This window comes from Staurois parvus, unplaced genomic scaffold, assembly GCF_062004578.1.
Source record: "Staurois parvus isolate SC_StPar_1 unplaced genomic scaffold, SC_StPar_1.0 ptg000329l, whole genome shotgun sequence".
In the NCBI taxonomy this organism is placed as follows: Eukaryota; Metazoa; Chordata; class Amphibia; order Anura; family Ranidae; genus Staurois; species Staurois parvus.
In genome coordinates, this window is record NW_028318125.1 from 792,306 (window position 1) to 815,472 (window position 23,167).

Consider the following 23,167-nt stretch of genomic DNA (forward strand, 5'->3'; position numbering starts at 1 on the left):
TGATATTCGTCCTGGCTCTACAATATACCAACTAATGCAATTGAGAAAAAACTTAATCAAAAAAGAGAATTTCCTTGAATAAGCAAGTATGATTGGTAGAAGATTCACCTCCAAAGGGTACGATTAACAATTTATTGATAAAATAAAAAGTAGCAAATATGAACAGGGATAAATTGATCAAAACTACGACCTAAGAAAAACAACAGGACTGATATGGTACCTATAATACTGCAATATAATCTACAATATAGTAGTCTATATGCTGGAGTACACATGCAAACTACAATATGTAGGTAGAACTAAAAGACCACTGAAAGTTAGAATTAAGGAACACATACAGAATATTAAAAAAGGTTATGTTAAGCATAGTGTATCTAAACACTTTTCATTAGTGCACAATAAGGATCCATCCCATTTAAAATTTTGGGGAATTGAAAGCTATAAAAAACATTGGAGAGGTAGCCATAAAATACAGACTCAATATTGTCAATACAAGTCTAGATGGATACATACTGTAGATACTCTGACCCCTAGATTGCCTCCTCACCTCCTTAATGCGACCCCTAAGGGCCAGACAGCTTTCAGGATCTCTCTGGATCCTTATCCCCTGGCAGTAACCACCTCTCCTCACGTTGTGGATCCCTTTAGGGGGCTTCCATAACCCTCGATCAGAAACCTCTGGAGAATAATCACTCACCAACCAAGTGAGCAAGAAGAAAAAATAATCCTCTAAGTGTAGTATTACACCAAACACTTTAATGGCAAGAGATAAAATATACAGCCACTTTTGATTTTGATTATTATTATTGTATACACTGTTTGGGTAGCAGGTTAAGTGCTGGCTGCTTCCAGTAGGTAAACTTCCCCTTCTTAGCGCAGGAGGATTTGTTTTTCTGTATGGCTGTATTTATACTGCCATTTTCAAGGTTAAAAAACATTTCAGTCTAAGGGAAAATTTGTACTACAGCGGGCTCCAACAAAATGGCCACCGTTCATAATTGATTCTTACACACTATATAAGGATTCGTTTAACTGCCCTCTACCATCCCTCTGATTAGGTCACGTGTGACGCAACACCTAAGGGGCATGGCTTTCGGCAGACAAGAATCAATAGAAATATATTTCCCTCCACTATTCTTAAAGGGACCGATCACTAGCTCTGGTCTGGCACACTATTGAAAGTCCAAAAGTGTCTAACTACCACCATATGGCTGTTGATTGAAGAATGTGATACCCATTTGATATTACAAAGCGCATTTTCATTGCTCTGGAGGGGAGAGTTCTGTGAGCACTGAGGTGACACAAGCCGCATGATATATTACTTCACTTGATGGTCTTTGGGATATTAGCACATGAAGAAAACACAGGAATCATTGGAAAAGCTTTATTGTTGATTATCATTGATGATTTCACTTATATGGATTTATTTATGGACATTTGAATTAAGGAATATTATTTTCTTTGTTTTATGTTCATTTATTTAGCAGCGCAGCATCATTTGCTTATATATATGTTTTACATCTGATTGTGAGAACACAATTCAATGCTAGCAGCAGCTATATTGTTATACACCATTTCTATTTTTGTTTATCATTTTTTTATTTACTTGAGTTACTCACTTTTAGGTAGCGCGGGGGTTTCTGTCTCATTTACCACTAAATGGGTGACCTGTTGCCAAAACAGGCGCAATTATTGATTTTTATTTTGGCATTAGGGCCCGCATATAATGTTTTGATCCATGAAAGCATATTAGACTGCAAACCTATATGTTAACATGTCATCCATACAAAATCCCAGGCCACCCAATCAAATGCTTTCTCTGCATCTGAGCAAAGTAGAAGTCATTCTAGTCTATAATGTTTAGCTAGGAGAATTAAATTTACAGCTTTGACCACGTTGTCTCTGGTCTCCCTACCAGGCATAAAACCGGACTGTTCGGGGCCTATAATGTAATTAAGAAGAGGCCTAAGTCAGTTAGCAAGTATCATTGCCAAATGTTTAAGATCTAAATTTAACAAAGAAGTAGGTCTATAGTAAGCACAATCCGAAGCATCCTTTCCGGGCTTAGGGAGAACAGTGACATGAGCAGTAAGAATAAAAAGTAGGAACGGGTTGGTTTTGTGTCAGAGAGTTTAAGACTGACAGAAAAGGTATTTTGAGTATTTCAGGGCTTTTCCCAGGTTTAAGATCTCTAATGGCCTGCAATAGTTCCTCTTCTCTAATTGGTCTCTCAAGGTCATCAATGTCTATCTTCCTCAAAGATGGTAACCCACTAATCTCCAGGTTTTCCCCCATGGCTTGCATTCTATCTTCTGGTATTCCTGGGGGCTTGTGCTGTGTAGGTAAATTGTATAATTTAGAATAGTATGCATTGAATTGAGAAGCAATCTTATCAGACTCAAATTCTAGTTAACCGTCTTTATTCTTAATGGAAAAAATGTTGGATGCCATAGTGGCATCTTTCAAAGCTCTAGCAAGGAAGCTGACGCTTTTGTCCCCTTGCTCATAATAAATTCTATTTTTGAAAAAATAGTTATTTTAGCTTTGAGGGCCAGTAAACAACGTAAAGCATTACGTGCTTCCAGAAGTTCACTATTAACCCTACATGCCTTAGATTGTTTACTCATCTGTTCTAGAGCGGAAATAGTTTGGGAAAGTGTCCGGAGTTAAAAATCATGTTCCGAGGGGCGTGGTCTGCCGCGGCTGGAAGATGGCCGCAAAGAGAGAGAGCTCCCGCCGGCCGGATCCCTCTGCATCGCCATACGACGGAGCGGGGTGAGAGGGAGCTGCCACATCATGGGGAAGACAGACCGGACCTCATCCGGTGCCCGATCGCGCTCCCCACGGAGCCAGGGTGTGCAGGGGAGACACATACAGGAGCTCTTCCGCTCCCAGCAGCAAAGGGAAGGGCCGCAGCCATCTCCTTCTCCGGCTGCATCCCCCTCCCCCACCCTCTCTGCGGCTGCTGAAGCAATTAACCCTCCCTGCTCTGACATGCAGGCAGCTCTAGTCACAGTGCCTCAGCATGATGTCCTCTCTGCCTCACAATTTCTGTCCCTAAGGGATCTTCAGGCTGTGGCCGCTGACATTAAGGCCACCCTGACTGCCACACTCACTGCAGCATTGGGGGATCTGCATAATGATTTAAGGGCCATGGGTTTGCGATTGGAACACGTGAAATCCGCATCCAGGCAAACTGGATCCGCCATTCTCGATTTACAGCATAAGTCAACGATACACGCTTCAACTATTAGAGAACTCCACAGGCATATTGAGGATTTAGATAACCGTGGCCGCAGGCGTAATATCAGAATCCGCGGTCTCCCGGAATCAGTAGGAAATACCAATATTCCCAAGGCAGCGAGGGCCCTATTCAATGACCTCCTTGGTCGCCCGCTAGCAACCCCGATTGACATCGAACGTGTGCACAGAGCGATCCGCCCCAGGAGGGGGGATGCAGACCCACCCAGGGATATCGTTTGCTGCCTAGTAAGTTTTCCGCTCAAAGAAGATGTCCTCCGATGTGCTAGAGACAGAGGGCGCCTTCTATATGAGGGGACAGAAATACAACTGTTTCAGGACTTATCCAGCACCACCCTGCGCCAACGGCGCGCTTTACGCCCTCTTCTGGATACGCTCCGATCGCGCAACATTCCGTACAGATGGAGGTTCCCCTTCTGTCTCTCTGTACAAGTTAGTGGTAGTTCTTACAACCTGCGAACCCCTGAAGAACTGCCCTCTTTCTGTGCCTCCGTAGACATCCCACTGATTGACCTGCCTGATTGGTTCAGCTCCATGAGACTACCGCTAACCCAGGATTTGGTATCCGAGGACAGTGCTATGGATTGGCGCGATCAGTCTTATCGTAGAGGGCGGATGGCCCCATCGACCCCTCCGAGACCCCCCATAGGGGACGCCACGACTACCTTCAGCCCGACGGCCTCTCCAGCGCACAGGAGGCCATGACGCGAAACCTAATGGTCCTTGTTCTCCCTCAACACTGCTACTTCGGTGCATACCCTGCTGAGTGTTTACGTTCTATTGCTATTATACACTTTTTCTCGTCCACTCACCTTACAAGTTCCAGTTGCGCACTTGCTCTCTGATCAATGCTCGTCGGACTCCTACTTTACTGCCTTTACTACTTATCCGTCAAGATTGCAGTCTGTGATCCATGGGACTCTGTCACTGCCCTATACGCAACTATTGGGGACTCCACAGTTCCTTCCTGCCTCACAAGGGGTCGGGCGTTGGCCTCATTCTAGCTGACTCATCCTCCCACAAGGGGGAACAGTTTCTGGGCTCTGCCTTGCTAATCGTCACCTAGTTCTCCGCATCCCATAGTGAGTCCTCTGCCTCCAGTTGGTTATCGATTTGTGCCTTCTCCCAGCCTTCTATCTCCTATTACCATCCGGACGCATCCTGGTCGATGACAGTCCTCCAGCCTCGTCTTCCTGGCAAGCTCTGAACTTCGCCTTCACGTCTTTGCGGACGTCCTGCTGCTCGCTTGGGGCTGTTCGGTGATGAATTGTTCGCCCCCCCCCCCCCGCAGACATTGGAACGCTTGGCCTTCCCGATCTCTCGGAAGTGATCCCTGCTCAACTTGTAACGTATATTTTATGTGTGAATATGTTAGTGTCTCTAAATTTCCACCGGGGGGGTGGTTTGAGGGGAGGTGGTTATTGTATTCTGGGACGGATAACTGCTTTTTTAGGGGAGTGTAATTGTTCGTACAGTCAGCGGAATCTGATTGTGTGGATAAGCATCACCTCTCCCCGTTACTTGTTAGACATTCCAGAATGGAACCATGTCATTCTCTCCAGCCCGGCTTTCACTTGGCCGAAGTGGCATACCTGAGGGCCTGCGTGCCTTTGATCACCCCCATGCTCACTTCCCTCCGCCTCCCCACTCCTACGCCATTCCGAGAGAGGTGATGCTCGTCCCCTCTGATTCCCTGGGGGCGCCAACTACTATATTTGGTTATCGATTTGTGCCTTCTCCCAGCCTTCTATCTCCTATTACCATCCGGACGCATCCTGGTCGATGACAGTCCTCCAGCCTCGTCTTCCTGGCAAGCTCTGAACTTCGCCTTCACGTCTTTGCGGACGTCCTGCTGCTCGCTTGGGGCTGTTCGGTGATGAATTGTTCGCCCCCCCCCCCCCGCAGACATTGGAACGCTTGGCCTTCCCGATCTCTCGGAAGTGATCCCTGCTCAACTTGTAACGTATATTTTATGTGTGAATATGTTAGTGTCTCTAAATTTCCACCGGGGGGGTGGTTTGAGGGGAGGTGGTTATTGTATTCTGGGACGGATAACTGCTTTTTTAGGGGAGTGTAATTGTTCGTACAGTCAGCGGAATCTGATTGTGTGGATAAGCATCACCTCTCCCCGTTACTTGTTAGACATTCCAGAATGGAACCATGTCATTCTCTCCAGCCCGGCTTTCACTTGGCCGAAGTGGCATACCTGAGGGCCTGCGTGCCTTTGATCACCCCCATGCTCACTTCCCTCCGCCTCCCCACTCCTACGCCATTCCGAGAGAGGTGATGCTCGTCCCCTCTGATTCCCTGGGGGCGCCAACTACTATATTTGTGGGTGGGGGGTTTCCTGTGTCTTATTTCGCCCCTTTGATACTTATATATTTGTGGGAGTGATGACGGGCTTTGATCTTAGGGGGCTTCGTTGGTAACTGCTGAACAGGGGCTTATTGACATTTTACCTGTTTTTGTCATGCTCATTCATGTTTTGATATTGTTGATTTGTTATGTTTTTGCCTTGTGATGCGGTTTGCCTGTAATATTTGCAGGGGTCTTTCGCTATTCTCCGTTCAGTGAGGTGCCCCTTTACGGTCTCGCGCTCGCCTTGACTTAGGCTGTCCTTCCCAATGCGTTCACTCTGTATGTGCCTTTCCACTTCTTAAATACTAAGTGTAGCTAGACCCCTCGCTCGGCAACATTTCACTTGTGTTACGCCTACTAAAATCGCCCAGGTCTTCGTCCTCTGCATGTTACACAACACTTCATCCCCCACGGAAGACCGGTACCCAAACCTTCTATGTGCTCCACCCCTGCGGACTTCTGACACCACTTATCTCTCTCGAACCCCGCCCCCTTGTTCTTGTCTTTTTTTTATATAATTTCTCATAGGGGGCCACCGGCCGGCGGATGCGCACTTCCTGGTTTTACGCCGACCTCGTTCCCCACACAGTGAGCTCGGCGAGCTTCCACTGACCCGTTTTTTTCGGCCACTATCTTTATCTCTTTTCTGAGCCTCTCTTCTATCTTTGTGCTCCTCTTCCTTTTCCCCTCTTCCTGTTTCTCTCTCACGTGGAACAGCGGGTCTGTTCCTCAAGCCGTATACTATCTATAATCCTCTTTTTCACTTTTTCCTTTTTTTTTTTTTTTTTTTTTTGTATTCTTGATTCCTTTTTCCCCCTTCTCCCTCCCTTTTTTTTTTTTTTCTCTTTTCCCCTCCCCCCTTCTTTTTCCCATCCCCCGAATCCTCGGCATACCGAGGCTTCGGACTCAGGCTCCGCCTTCCAGCAGCCATGCTTTCTTCCGCCTCACGGACAGGACAATTGTCTCTGAAACTCCTTTCACTTAATGTCAAAGGTCTGAACACACCCAAAAAGCGCTCCATGCTCCTCTCTTACTTACACAAACAGAAAGCGGATGTGGTCTTTTTACAAGAAATGCACTTTCGCCAAGACTCCATTCCAAAGCTTTACAATTTCTGCTTCCCCACGGTCCTCCACGCCACCAACCCCCTGGCTAAGTCTAAGGGGGTTGCGATATTGTTCGCCAGACACCTCCAGTTCCATATAACAGATTCCATGGTGGATCCTGAGGGTAGATACCTGTTTATAAAGGGGGTATTCGCTAACAGACCTATCACATTCGCCAATGTCTATGCCCCCAATGTTAAACAGGTCTCCTTCATGCGCTCACTCGTCTCTGCCCTAGCCGCTTTCCAGGAAGGGTTACTGATACTTGGAGGCGATCTGAATGTCCCTTTGAGTCCTCTGCTAGACTCCTCCTCGGGATGTTCTTTTTTACTCTACAAGGCTCTCAGGCAAATACATATACAATTACAGCTTCTACAATTACATGACACCTGGCGTACACTTTACCCCACTGTTAAAGATTATACTTTTTTTTCCCCACCACACAATAAGTATTCTAGGATAGACTATTTTTTTTTGTCGCAACCAGATCTCCCTCTCCTCCATGCTGCTACCATAGAACCGATGGTCCTTTCCGATCATCATCCCATCACCATGACGCTACAGTTCCCCGTCTCGCACCCGCGCTCCAAATACTGGCGTCTGGATGCTTCCCTTCTTGTGGATGCCGCTATTGTTCAAGAGATTCGCTCTAATATGGCTGAATATTTTTCCTTGAATAGCTCGTCAGACACCTCGCCCATCACACAATGGGAGGCCCACAAGTGTGTCATTCGGGGCATCCTCATAGCCATTGCGACGAGACGTAAGAAAGCCAAACAGGAGCGTCTGAAGCTCCTATCAGATAGGATCCGCTCTTTGGAAAGAGCACACAGACTCTGGCTGCGTCGACCCTTTTGGAACTCACGCATACACGCACACAACTTCTCACGGAACTGGGTAAGGTGGTTAGAAAAAGATACATTCTTTCACATAAGCTGTATTACGAGTTCGCAAAAAAGAGCGGGAAATTTCTAGCCAGAGCTCTTCGTGAGAAACGGGCTAGTATGACGGTACATAAAATCAGAGGCTCTGATGGCATTGAGGCTACATCCAATCCCGATATTGCCGCTCATTTTGAACGCTACTATAAATCTCTATACAACCTCCCTCCGGAACGTCCCCCTATACATTCGGACAAATCTAGAGCTGCCTTGATCTCTGAATTTCTCCATCTCTACGGTTCACCCGCCCTCTCCGAGGATCTGGTCCACGCTTTGGAAAAAGATCTCACTTTAATTGAACTGCAATCCGCAGTAAAACAGATGAAACCGGGGAAGAGCCCGGGCCCTGATGGTTTTACAGTAGCCTACTACAAATCTTTTCTAGCTATACTGGGTATTCCATTTCTTGCTGCTTTTAACACTCTCGCTCAACCTTCAGGGCCGCCTAACCACTTGTTGGAGGCTCACATTACAGTTATCCCCAAAGACGGGAAGGACAATACCCAGGTCTCCAATTACAGACCCATCTCTTTGCTGAACGTGGACGTCAAGCTATTCGCGAAGATCATTGCTAATCTTCTTCTTCCCTTGCTTCCCTCCCTGGTCGATTTGGACCAAGCAGGATTTATCCATGGTAGAGAGGCAAGGGACAACACTATCAAGGCCCTTAATCTCCACCACTGGCTTTGCAGGTCTAACACTCCTGGTTTTTTCCTCTCCTTGGATGCAGAAAAGGCCTTTGACAGGATTGCCTGGGATTATTTGAACGTGTCTTTAGTGGCACTGGGTTTGGGTGAGAAGATGCTTAACTTTATAATGGCCCTCTACTCTGCCCCTACTGCCCGGGTCCGGGTGAACGGCCATCTGTCAAACTCCTTTCATCTACGGAACGGCACACGTCAGGGATGCCCCCTCTCCCCGCTTTTGTTTGTCCTATCCCTTGAGCCCCTGTTGCGGAAAATTCGTTTAAACCCTGACGTTAAAGGAATCACGGTGGCAGACAAGGAATACAAGCTCCCAGCTTATGCGGATGATATTCTCTTGTTCCTGGCGGACCCTCGCATCACCCTTCCGAACCTACTGAAAGACTTTGCCCTTTTCAGATATTTGTCGAATTTTAAAATTAATTTTTCCAAATCAGCCGCCCTTAACATTACCTTGTCTGCTGAGCTGGTCTCTGCTTGTGAGGCCCAATTCCCATTTCACTGGGAAAGGGATTCCCTAACCTATCTCGGTATCCAGCTCACCAGTAACCTTGATGACCTTTATGTGAAAAACTTTCTTCCCGCTCTTCGCTCTATGCAAGAAGACCTCAATAAATGGCACCGTCCTTGATTCTCGTGGTTTGGAAGGGCAGCGATCATTAAAATGAATGTACTTCCCCGTCTCCTGTATCTCTTCCAAACATTACCAATTCACTTACCTCTTGCTTTCTTTGCTTCTTGCAAAAGACTGTGTTCACTGTTCCTTTGGAACCACAAACGTCCGCGTATTGCCTACTCCCAATTAACCCTCTCTAAACTTAGAGGGGGAATTGGATTTCCTGATCTTCACCGCTACTATTGGGCTTGTCATCTTTCCCGGATAGTTGATTGGCACGTTCACACTGCCTCTAAAGACTGGATATCTATAGAGAATGCTTGCTCGCCCTTCCCCCTGGCATCGATCCCTTAGCTTTCACCGAAACACACGCCACAGGCTCTTCTCACCCATCCTTTGGTGGGACCTACGTTAAAAAATTTCCGTTCAGCTTGTAGATCTGCATCCATTTCTGACACACCCAACCACCTGACCCCCATACGCCTCAACCCTGACTTCCCCCCTGGAATGCATAAAGACTTTTTAATGAAACGCTGGCCACACAAACAGATCTTAGTGAAACATTTTCTCCACAAGGGCAAGGTGAAAACACTCCGAGAATTGCAGGAAAGCCTGGGTATTCGCGAATTCCCTTTCTGGGTATATTTCCAGATCAGACATTGTCTGCTCTCTCATAAACCCCCTCATAACTGACACCGCTCTCTTACCCCATTTGAATCTGCATGCGCGAAGGCTGAACCGCGAAAACATCTGATCTCGGAGATCTACCCACTTCTAGTGGAGAGCCGGTCTTATGACTCCCTCCCCGCATGTCGGGCTTGGAAGAGAGATCTTAAGGCTGAGCTATCGGACTCAGACTGGGACCTGGTATTCCAATACTCTCATAAATGTTCCCTCAATGTCTCGACACAAGAAAACAGCTACAAATTAGCCTCTAGATGGTACCGAACTCCCTCGAGAATTCATCATTTTAACCCCGCATTTCCCAACAGCTGCTGGAGATGCGGGACCCCAGATGGGTCCTTTCTTCACATATGGTGGTCTTGCCCGATTCTTCAACCATTTTGGCAGGAGGTCCACAGGTTAGTAGTGTCTATACCTACCTTACCCTTAGCTCTCTCTCCTGCTCAATTCCTCCTCCACCACTCTTCCCTTCCCAGGGCTCAGTACTTTAAATCATTGGCCATGCACATGATCAACGCAGCCAGACTCTGTATTCCGGTTCTGTGGGGCTCCACATGCTCTCCCTCTATACGTGAATGGATCACCCGAGTGGGTAAAACGGCGGACATGGAAGAACTGGTTGCGACTGCTCTCGACACTCGTACGAAATTCTCCCACGTATGGGCCTGCTGGACCCATTTTCTGACTACCCCGGAGTATTGATCCCTCATGGACCAATCTGTCTGAACCTGATTTGGACTTCCTGATAGTGTTATTTAGTTGTATTTGACCTGAGGGTGTCATCATACTCCCCCCTGCGTTACACCCACATTCTTTTGACGCCGATGATAGCTTCGGTTCCACCCACTCCCACTACTGTTTGTATTGAGGATAAGATATTTTTGGCGGTTGTCCCCTCCCTTATTTTACCCTCCCCATTTGCTTCCCTTCCTCCCCCCTCCCCCCCCCCCCTTTTTTTTTTTCTCTTCCTCTTTCTTTCTCCCTTCTTTTTTTTTTTCTCGCCTTCTCTTTTCTTTTCCTTTCATATGCTTACACACGTTTTGGACAATTTTTCCAACAGAACACTGAGTATGCTGCCAGCATCACCCTCCGCACTCCGTTAGCGGTCCCCACGACAATTACTCCTACATTCGCATTCGGATAATTCCACCATCGTATTCTGTAGTATTGACTCTTACCTGGGCTTCGTATTTACTCTTCTCCCCCCTACAGATTCTTACCGCAAGACATTATGGTAGGAGGCCAGTCGTCTCTTTAATTTTAGCACTTGACAAGCATACCTAAATATTACAGGCACAACCCTGTCGTGGCCTAGTTCATCCACACTGTTTGGTCTTGCGTTGGACCTCCTTTGCCTTTGTATGATATCTGCTTTGCTGCATGTCCTATGTACACTTCATCTGTACATTTTCGTGTGATAATTTGTATCTTGTTTTCAATAAACTTTGTTTTTTGGAATAAAAAAAAAAAAAAATCATGTTCCTTTTTACGTTTAGTCAATTTTTAGAAATTCCCCTCGTATCACGCATTTATGTGCTTCCCATGTGATTAATGGAGACGTTTCACTCATTGGGTTGAGTTCGAAAACAAGTTTAATTTGCTCAGCTAAATGTTGACTGGTTATACCAGTAAATCAGGGAAGAATTGAGTCTCCAATTAAAATGTTTGGGCTTGGGTGAGGCTATGTCCAACGTCATGGCTATGGGGGCATGGTCTGAGAGCGATTGGATGCCTATGGCGGCATGTTTGAGAAAGGTCAGGTTTCTCTGGGAAACAAATAGTCAATTATTGAATATTTATTATGTGGTATTGAATGGAAAGTGAAATCTTTGCCCTCCGGGAAGTGTTCAAGTATCCACTAACAGCAGAGATTGCAAAAGGGTTTAGATCCTCCTAATCGAATGTTAAACAAGATTTCCCATTAGAAGTATCCACCAGTGGGTTCAGCGGGATATTAACCAGTTGCCGCCTGGCCTATAGCCAGATGGCGGCCGGGCAAACAGCTCGTCCATCCGGGTGGACGCCATATGGCGTCCTTTCCGGAACACGCACTGCACAAGCTGGGCCAATCACAGCCCAGCTGTGTCATGTGATTAGCCGTGGCCAAATCACAGCTAATCACCAAAAAACCCTGAATGAATCGATTTCATTCAGGTAAATGCTTGCTTATAGCAAAGTAATTTTTTGCTATAAGCAAATTGTGTAAAAAAAAAAAAAAAATACTGATCACTTCCCCAAAGTAGTACAATGTTACTATGGTAAGTGGATACTGTGCGGATACATTGTTTCTCAAATTGACTTTTAGGCCCCATTCAGACAGGCGTACAAATTGGATCCACCTTTCCATTTTTCAGGTGGACCCAATCGGACCATCCATTGACCTCTAAGGAGCAGCGGATGTACATGTGTCAACTTATATCCACATGTATCAGATAAAAAAAAAAAAAAAAGATGGAGATCCATTCCCAATCTGTCTAGTGGATCGGATGACCATCGGGATACAAATTGACAGGGGGGTCCAATTACATCTGACCGCCCATAGAGGAGAGCAGGATGTGTCCGTGTCTGCTCTGTAAAAAGCGGAGTGGACATGGACCTAAGATCTGTCTGCTCAGTGGAGATCAGAGATCACAAATCCATCATTGAGCAGAAGAATCTGCTGGCGGAGTCCACCCATGTGAAAGGGCCTTACTATTGACTGATGTTTCCTCTACCTCTGTCAACCTAACTTAGCAAGCTGAGGCAGAGCTGGCACACAGATTATGCATCAGACTCATCCCTTTGACGGCTGCAAATTACATCTGATACAATTGTTTGGGGAAATATGCAGGACCTCTACTCATCAATCCCAAGTCTCAAGCTTTAATACTACTTTACATCATTATTGACTATTTTTTTACTTCTTACAATAAGACTCCAGTTGACTTTATGGTGTGTTCATTTTGCATTGATTTTGGTTACATTGTATTTGTCCATGCTCCTTGGATTATTCTGCTACATATAACCTCTTTTTTCAGCCCCTAGCTGGCTTCTCTAGAATAGTGAAGTTGGTTGCTTTTTTGAGTACCCGGTTATTCAATGAAAAAAATAACACAATACAAAGTATACAAATTAAAAAGGTGAGAGGATATATTCCCAAAGGATAGAAATAAAAATGAAAGAATTATATTAAAATTCCAGCACAAGGGCAACATTATCATTTCAACTGAAGACAGAATCAGTCATGCTCCTTTTCAGTTTAAAAATTACCTTGGATTTGACTATCTTGACAACACTTTCCTTTACTGCTCCTTCCACCGAAGTAAATTTTGCTGCAATTGTGCTGCTAAGTTGCCCAGTCACTGGCTCCAGAGTTTTAGTTATGCCTTTAATACAACCAAGAAAACAATTATTTAAAAATTTTAACCAAATAAAAAGGCACTTACTGACACATCTAACTTCCCTTTTGCAGAGGAAATTTAAACCTCAAGCTATAGAGCAGGTAAGAAGTAGACCAATTAGTTAAATAGGGTACTTGTTAGATGTTGATATATTTGCCACCACGGCCTTCAATATGAGGCCAGAACACAAAAACAGTTGTGCGGCAACACAGAGAAAAACAACTCTAAAAGGGTACTATGACCATACTTGCCTGGAACACTATGCTCTTCTACATATTAAATGTGCATGCAGCCTCAAAGTCACTGCTATTGAACACATACCAACATCTAACCTATAAGACAGATTTAGAAATCTAAAATCCACAAAGTCTTTCTGAATATTTACTTTCTGAACATTCCTCTCAAATGGGCTGAACAACAGAATCTGCATATTGACCCTCATCACAAAATAATGGTAGTTGAAAACAATTAGAAACTTTTAATGACACTTGAATCCCCACTTATCAGCCTAGTTTTTTGTTTAACACCATCTTTGCAATGTATGCCAACGACCATGTCCAGCATCTTGTATATTACAATTGTGAGAAAAAAAAAAAACCTATATTTTTTACTTTTTGCTATTAAACATGTTCAGTAAAATAATTTAAAAAAAATCTAATTTCATCATAAATTTAGGATAAAATGTATTCTGCGACATTTCTTTGCTAACAAAAATCCCAATACATGTAAATTAATTGTTTGTTTTTTTAATTTAAATATTTATTAATTTTTCATATTATTACAAAAATTCCATAAGAAGAGACACAATACATATAAATAATAAATATATTTCTACTTTGTCCCTTCTAATTACCTCTTTTCTTTCCCTTCCCTCCCAACCCACCTTTTCCCCCCTTCCCCCTGCAAGATCTCCAATCTCTCTAGGCCCAATAACTTCAAATAACTTCCTAGTTTAGAGTTTTCTATATTTCTCTTTCAATCCTGATTTTTCCCATCGCGAATAGTATAATTTCAACCTATCTTCCTGAATATGATAAGATTTTTCCATTCAGCTAATCTGGTTTACCCTATTGATCCAATCCTCCTCCGTCGGCACCTCTGTCTTCCACCAAAACTTGGGAATCAACCCTTTTGCAGCACTTAAGTAGTACCATACACCTGATTCTTTATATTTATTTACTGTTGTCTCAACATTATGTAGGAGACACATGGTTGGGTCTAATCCTATGTCATTTCCAGTTATTATTTCTATTAATTTGACTATTGTCTTCCAGAAAACCTGAATTTTTGGACATTGCCACCATATGTGGAACACCGTGCCCTCTTCCCCACATCCTCTCCAACACATTTTTGAATTCTCCCCCCTCATCCTGTGCTCAGTGCTCGGTGTAATATGCCATCGTGTCAAACATTTATAGTTAATCTCAACGTCTCTCATACTAACACTCTCGTGAACTAATCTAAATATCTTATTCTGTTGATTTTCATCTATCACCACCTCCATATCTCTTTGTCAGTTGTTATAAAAATTAACTTTGTGTCTGTGTCTAGTTCTGTGAGTATTCTATACATTTTTGTAACACCGTGTTTCCCATCTCTACGTGTTTCTAATAGCCTTTCAAACATATTCCACTCCTTTTTTAATCTCAAGGGTTTTGGGAGAGTTCCAATAAAACATTTTAATTGGTGATATTTCCACTCATCTATTTTAGTAAACATATCTCCTCCCATCTCTTTTAATTCTTTAAATGTTCTCAATTCCCCCTCTACCAATACGTCTCTCAATTGGATATCTTCCTTTTTAAACCATCTCCCTGATATCTCATCTTTTCCTGAAGGGAAAAACTCCGTGTTTGCAAGAGGCATTAATATAGAGTTGAATTCCCATTTCATGTGTTTATGTAAATTATCCCATATCCTTAAAACATTTATAGTGTAAGTGCTTGTGCTTTCTTTAATTCTTTTATAATGTGCTGGAACCCATATCATCTTACTCAAATTAATTCCACTCAGTTCATTTTCTATTTTTACCCAACTTTTCCCCTTATGGTTAAAAGTCCAATCAAATTCTTGCTAACATTACTGCTTTGTAATTAGTCCCATCCCCCCTTTCTCTTTAGTCCTACTTAGTGTTTCATATGATATTCTTGGTTTTTTATTCCTCCATATATATCTTGTTAACATTTTTCTCATTATCTTAAAAAACGCCTCTGGGAGTTTGATTGGGATCATTTGAAATCTATAGAGAATTTTAGGTATAATTACCATTTTAATTAGGTTTATACGTCCTAACCATGATGGATTTCCTCCTTCTAATCTTTTTAGTTCGTCCTTAATCTCATTTATCAGAGTTGTTTATATGAGGTAGCAAGTTTTATTCCTAGGTATTTTATATCTTTTTCTCTCCAAATAAAGGGGAATTCTTTTTGCAGCTTTTCTTTTTCGCTCTTTGGTATATTAATGTTCAGAATCTCTGTTTTTGTTGGGTTAATTTTTAGATTTGATAGTTCACCGTATTCCTTCAGGATCTTCATTATACTTGGTAATGTTATTCGGGGGTTGCCTACATAAAACAGTAGGTCGTCCGCAAAGGCCGCTACTTTATGTTCTATATTTTCTATCTGGATTCCCTTTACCGCTCCACTATTCCTTATTATTGATAGCAGGGGTTCCAATGTCAATACATACAGCAAGGGGGACAATGGACATCCCTGCCTTGTTCCATTGGACATCCCAATGGATTCCGACCTCTCCCCATTTACCGTGATGATTGCGGTGGGCTCCCTATATAATTTACCTATCCACTCACGCATTCTCTCTCCAATCCCCAACACTTCCAAGTTGTCCATCATAAAGCCCCAGTCCACTCTATCAAACGCCTTTTCGGCATCAATTGACAAGAGCACCACCGGGGCTTTCCCTTTTCTACTTTTCTGGATAAGCATCAAAGTTCTCAACCCATTGTCTCTACCCTCTCTCCTCGGTACAAAGCCCACCTGGTCTCCATGGATCCATTCGGGCATTAGATCTTTCAGCCTGTTTGCTAGGACCTTTGCGTACAACTTAGTATCAGTGTTTAATAATGAAATTGGTCTGTAGCTAGAGCACTGAGAAGGATCTTTTCCCTCCTTGTGGATGAGAATGACATGGGCCTGAAGGGATTCCCTCCTCCCCTCCATCCCGCCTCCCAAGTCATTCATATATTTCTTTAACTTTGGTAACAGTACTTCACAAAATTTTTTATAGTACTTAACTGTATAACCATCCGGGCCTGGGCTTTTCCCTCCCCCTGTACTTCTTAATGCTGCTTCTATTTCTTCCTGGGAAATTTCTGCATCCAAGGAGTTCAATTGTGTTTCACTGAGCTTTGGCAATCCCGCATTTTTTAAATATATCATCCTTTTTTCGCTTATACCTTCTCTAATTTCTTTTGGTGAACCTTGGTGGCTGATGTTATACAACTTTCTATAATACTCCGTGAATACTTTAATGATTTCTTTAGTTGAGTGGACCAACTCCCCCTTAGGGCTTTTTATCTTTTCTATTTAATTCCTGTTTTTATTTTTATTCAGGGCTCTCATTAAGTATTTTCCTGGTCTATCACCCCATCTATATCTTTCACTTAATACTTTGTTATATACTCTTCTCCTCTCCTCTTCCATCAATCTCTCTAATTCGTCTTTTTTATCCCTTAACTTCTGTCTTGTTTCTATTGTTATTTTCTTCTTATGTATCTGCTCCAAATCCAGGATTTCCTTTAAGAGTCCACTAACCCTCTCTCCTTTCTTTTTTCTTCCTTGCTCCCATCGCAATCAAGATTCCTCTTATATATACCTTATGACTTTCCCATACTGTGGCTGTCGATACTTCCTCTGTCTCATTCTCCTTGAAATCTACCTTAATCTCTTCCCTGATCTTCTGCACAATATCCTCATCCAAGAGAAGAGCCTCATTTAACCTCCATCCTAAACCTCCCGTCCACCTTTTTCCCCATCCCATTTTCATTACGACTGGGGCATGGTCCGAAAAAGTTCTCGTCTCTATTTCTATTTTAACCAGCATTTCAATGAGTTGATGATCTATTAGAATGTAATCCAGTCTCGAGTATATCTCATGTGCATTAGAGAAGAAGGTATAGTCTCTGTCTTTCATATGCATCATTCTCCATGTGTCCACCAGTTGGTACTCATGGATCGCCTTCTTCAAGGCTCTCAGGGACCTACCCCCTTCTCTCTGCACAAGGGAAGTTGCATTCTTTTGTGGGTCCATACAAAGATTTAAGTCTCCTGCTATTATCAAACGCCCTTTTTTGAAGTCTATCAATTTTTTTAGCAAACCCTTCAGAAAGATCTCAGGTTTCTTGTTGGGGCAATATATATTGGCTAGTGTACATTCAATTCCCTGTAGTTTACCTTTCAAAAACAGGAATCTCCCTTCCGGGTCAGTCCTATCTTCCAACTCAAATCTCATATTCTTTGCCAATCCTATTGCCACCCCCTTTGGTCTTTTAATTGGAGAGTCAGCGTAATACCATGTTGGATAATATTTGGATTTTAGTTTCACATTTGATTCTATCTCAAAATGTGTCTCCTGCAAAAATACCACTAACGTTGCCCTGTGATGTAACTCTTTAAACAACTTAAATCTTTTCCCAGGACAATTCAACCCATTCACATTATATGTTATAAACTGTATTTCTTCCATCCTTCTTGATTCTGTCTCTCTCTCTTCTAATTCGTCTCCTCCTATTAGGCCCGAATGTCTTGCAGAATATTAGCCCCACAACCCCTCCCCCCATCTCCCCCCCCCACCCCCGCCCCCCCTCTCTTATTTTTCCCCTACCCATTTTTAGGCTTATAAACTGCCTACAAGTCATTTGTGGAACTGTTTCCACAGTTGATTTAAAATATTGGGCGTAGACTCCGCCCATGGACGGCTCACCTTTCTTCCGACCTCCCTAGCTCCCCTTTCTCTATCAACTAGGCTCAGCAATAACCTTTACTTCCCCCCCTCAAACGGAGCCTCCAGAGGGACTTCCACCTCAACAAGGGGGATACAAAAGGGGCAAGGGAACAAGAGAGAGAAAAAGAAAAGCGTATTTTTTGCTTATCTCTCCCTCCCCCCTCTCCCCAACCCCAGAACCTCCCTCCCCCTCCCCCCGACCCGCTGCCAGTCCTCCTCTCCCGGTTCATCCGTATCTCCTTTTTCTTCTTCTTCTTCTTCCCACCCCGCTATCTCCACTCTTTGCAAATCCAGTCTATCACAAAAAGCTCTCATTTCCTCCGGGAATCTCAGGTATGCTGTAACCCCATTTTTCCAGCCAATTAGAGATGCTGAAGTACCCCATCTATATTGCACGTTCTGTTTTCTCATTTGCTCTAACAGGGGTCTCAAGGATCTCCTTCTCCATAGAGTCTCTGATGTAAAATCCGCAAAAATTTGAATAGTCAAATCTCCATACTTAATTAACGATCTTCCCTTGATCTTCTTCCAAATCTCATTTTTGACCCGAAATTTCTGGAACTGGACAACTATATCTCTTGGTCTTTCCCTCTCAGTATCTTGTTTGAACTTTCCTATTCTGAACACTCCATCCAGTTCCATCATTTCTGTTTCAGGTCTGTCTCTTATGGAGTTTAAGATTTTTTTAACTAGTTCATATAATGTTTCCCCTTTTGCAGACTCTGGAATTCCTCGTACCCTAAGGTTAGACCTTCTTTATTTTCTTGAATTTCCATCCTATAGAACAATTTTTTCTGGGTTTTCTCCAAATGGGTTATTTTTTTCCTTAGATTATGGTTTGGGCCTGGGTTTTAACTTTCTCCTCTGTTTCTTCCATTCTCGTTAGCAGATGCCCTAAATCGTTTCGAATAGCTGTCATTTCATGTTTTATCGTTTTCTCCAAACTTTGAAACATTTCTATCATCTCCTTCTTATTCGGTACTTGTAGTTCACCATCAAGTTCTTTTTTTCCCATGCCATCCGCTATTTGTTGGCTACAACTGCTGTTCATACCCAGTGATAGTCTTGGACTGTTTCCTAAGCTAGTGTCCATTTCCCCTTTAGCGCTTGCGCCTTGGGCCCTTTCTGGCGTAATGTTTCCATATGATGTAAATTTCTTTATCGTGCCTGATTGAGACCCTTTGAGCCCTGCTCCCTTAGGACCTTTATTCTTCATATCCTCTATAAGTCTTTTGTCTTCTATATTCTCTAGATGGGGTTGTACCTCTCCTCTATGGTTTGTGATCCAGACAGGTTTACTGAGTTTGCTTGTGCTCTTGTAGGGGCACGTGGGACTCTTCTCTTCTGAACCCAGGGAATCCTCCCCTCTCCTCAACCCCTTGTTCCCCAATGTCGCTCAGGAGTCCACTATACAATAGACCCCCAGCAGCTCTCACTCACCCTTCTCTTCCCAGGATGATGGCTCCAAGCTTGGGTGGAAGGTCTTCACAGCAGCTCTGTCCTGGGGGGGATTCCTCTGGGCTTCCAACTCTGTACCTCGGTTTTTCTCGTTAGACTTCGTCCCAGGGATGCAGGGTGGGTCTCCTGGCGCTCCTGGGCTCCCTGACCCAGGGTCGAAGAGTCAGCTGGCCGGGGGCCCCAGGCAGCAGTACACCGGGGGCTACAGACAGTAGCTAGCCGGGGGTTATAGGCAGCAGTTAGCCGGGGGTTGTGGGCAACATAGAGCCGGTACCGCAAGCCGACGTCTCCCTGTCAAGTCAGGCGGCCGGCCGGCTTCCTCCTCTCCCAGAGATCCTCCGCGGCTGGTCACACACCCCCGCCACGTCACTCCGCCTTCCAGCCGTCCGGATCCCTCTCTCACCAAGCACCGGAGGGGCCGGCTCGTCACTGCAACCCCCGTCCGGCTCCCATCTCCGGCTCTCCGGGCTCCACTCCACGGCCCTCCAGACTCCGGTGAGTCGGTTCCTGAAGGTCACCAGGGAGGTCGGGGAGCGGCACCTAGCCGAAAGCTAGTGCCGCTCACTCCCTACAGCCGCCATGTTCAGGCTCTTCCCTCCTCCTACTGCCTGTAAATTAATTGGTTTACGTGAAAGTTATAGCGTTTACAAATGGCGGTATAGATAATGGGATTTTTTTTCTTCTTCATATTAGTAATGGTGGCGATCAGCAACTTATAGCAGGACAGCGGCAGACATTCTGACACTGGGGGGAACTGCCTTTGTGTCAATGACATCCCCAGTTACACCAATACAGTGATCAGTGCTAAAAAAACAGCACTGACACTGTACTTATGACACTGGGCAGCAAAGGGTTAACATCTGGGGCGATCAAAGGGTTAACTGTGTGTAGGGAGTGTTTTACTAGGGGGCGGAGGGTGTGTGCCCGAGCTGACAGGGAGGAAGACTGTAAAGAAAACAGTCTTCTTTCATGTCTCCGATTGCTGGTAATCACTGGCCGGGATCCGGTGATGTAGATCTGCAGCCGCGAATAGCAGCACACGCCCCCTACCCGGAAATTAAAAATCATATATATATTGTGGCAGTGCGGTAAACTGCCACGGTCGAAATCTAGTTTATAACCAGGGATTCTCAACCAGACAGGTTGAGGGGCTCCAGAGGGTTTATATGATGCAGAGGAAACTGGCTTTTCAGTTTCATTTATTTGCAAAGTCTGTTTTGGGATCTGGAGCCTGGAGATTTCTAAGTGATCTGGGAGGGATGAAATCTCCAATCCTGGGTCCATGTTTTCTGAACCCCAGCACACTAATGGTACAGGTGTGTGCAGGGCTTTAAATAAAAACCTGAATATGGTTCTGGGCTCCACCCTGACAGACAAGAGGTCAGTGCCCAAGAGTCAGGAGGGCTCCATCTAGGTGAGGTGGAAGCCAGAAGCAGCAAGGGGATAGCTGTGTGTTAAAGGCCCTTTTGGAAGGAGTCTGTAGGAGACAGACGTAAAGCGGTATACCTGAGAGAGCTAGAAGGCTGAATATTGTTTCATTTGTATGATGGTAGATACTCCTGCGTGGGAAGCATTTATTGAACGTTCGTTTAAATAAAATTGGGCTAAAAGGCCTTTAAAAAGAAGAAGCGAGTTGCTGTGTGCTTTTAAAAAGAAAAGCTCTACCATTTTGATGCGAGTTCCCACAAAATATATATGTGTGTGTGTGTGTGTGTGATTTTGCGCACCCGTGACGCCATGCAGCAGTGTATCTGCTATACGGCGGCGGGTAAGCAGTCAAGTTGTCTAGAAGCTTTTGGATGAAAGGTCCATATTTGCCATAAGTTTAAATTGAAGTGAAGTCTGTAAAATATTACAATATTTCAACTTTGTATACACACGGTTCCAAATTATTATGCAAATTCTATTTAAGTGTCACAAAGATTACATATTTTGTTTTTCAGTTTAACTCATGGATGGCATTGTGTCTCAGGGCTCTTTTGATCACTGAAAACAATCTCGGACACCTGTGATAATTAGATTGGCAGGTGTGCCCAATTTAAGGAAAAACTACTAAAGAAGGGTGTTCCACATTATTAAGCAGAGCACTATTTTCAAGCAATATCAGGAAGAAAAAGGATCTCTCTGCTGCCGAAAAGAGTGAAATAGTTCAATGCCTTGGACGAGGTATGAAAACATTAGATATTTCACGAACACTTAAGCGTGATCATCGCACTATTAAGAGATTTGTGGCTGATTCAGAGCACAGGCGGGTTCGTACAGATAAAAACACATTGAGGAAAATTTCTGCCAGATCCATGCATCGGATCAAGGGAGCAGCTGCTAAAATACCATTACATAGCAGCAAACAGATATTTGAAGCTGCTGGTGCCTCTGGAGTCCCACGGACATCAAGGCGTAGAGTCCTCCAGAGTCTTGCAACTGTGCAAAAACCTTCTATTCGGCCACCAATAACCAATACTCACAAGCAGAAACGGCTGCATTGGGCAGAAAAATACATGAAGACTAATTTTCAAACAGTCCTGTTCACTGATGAGTGCCGTGCAACCCTGGGTGGCCCAGATGGATGGAGTGTGGACGGCCACCCTGTTCTAACAAGGCTGTGATGTCAGCAAGTCGGTGGTGGAGTCATGTTTTGGGCCGGAATCATGGGAACAGAGCTGGTCGGCCCCTTTAGGGTCCCCGAAGGTGTAAAGATGACCTCTGCAAAGTATGTGGAGTTTATGACTGACCACTTTCTTCCCTGGTACAGAAGGAAGAACTATGCTTTACGTAATAAAATCATCTTCATGCATGACAATGCACCATCTCATGCTGCAAAGAATACCTCTGCATCAATGGCTGCTATGGGGATAAAAGGAGAGAAAGTCATGGTGTGGCCTCCATTCTCCCCTGACCTCAATCCTATTGAGAAGCTTTGGAGCATCCTCAAGCAAAAGATCTATGAGGGTGGGAGGCAGTTTACATCCAAACAGCAACTCTGGGAGGCTATTCTGACATCTTGCAAACAAAATCAAGCAGAAACTGTCCAACTCACAAGTTCAATAGATGCAAGACTTGTGAAGCTGCTATCAAATAAGGGGTCCTATGTTAAAATGTAATGTGACCTGTTAAAATGTTTAAAAAGTTAAAATGCTGTTAAAAGTTTGATTGAAATAGCTTTTGATTTCAGTAAATATGCTGCAAACACAACAAATGACAATTTTCAGTTCTTTACAACCTATAAAGTGTTTTGAAACTTACTGTGCGTAATAATTTGGAACAGCACATTGTAAGTTTATGTTTTAAAAAAAATACTGTTATTAGGTTTGTTCAGTAAAATTTGAATTCTACTCTTAATAGTTGATAATTGATGTAAATAACAGTCAGCATATTTTTCATGTTATTTAGGTGTATGAGAAAAATATAATTTGCATAATAATTTGGAACAGGGTGTAGATTGGGTGTAATACTGGATTTCCATAGACTCAAAATTGTTGGCCTAGCAGCAATGAGTATTTGTATTACAACATTTCTAAATTGTGATGGGTATAGCTTTATATTTAAGCTTAAAAGTGCCATTGCTGGTGTGAGTGGGGTTAAAACGCCCGTAAGGGATGCTATAAAAGTTGATACAGAGTTCTGGAAACTGAATATTTTTACAACTCCCAAATATATGATATAGGGTTGCTATTTGACAATCGCATCTCCAATAAGT

General features: G+C 43.8%; 1 protein-coding gene across 1 annotated transcript in view; it reads right to left on the minus strand.

Annotated features, from left to right (window-relative positions):
- The window catches only part of LOC149457275 (enhancer of mRNA-decapping protein 4-like), a gene marked incomplete at its 5' end in the record, with an annotated part of 340,946 nt that overhangs the window by 218,607 nt on the left and 99,172 nt on the right, over positions 1-23,167 (minus strand). Inside the window, one exon of the mRNA XM_089683949.1 lies at positions 12,920-13,035. Coding sequence (XP_089540075.1) covers positions 12,920-13,035 — 116 coding nt within the window. The remainder of the gene's footprint in view (positions 1-12,919; positions 13,036-23,167) is intronic.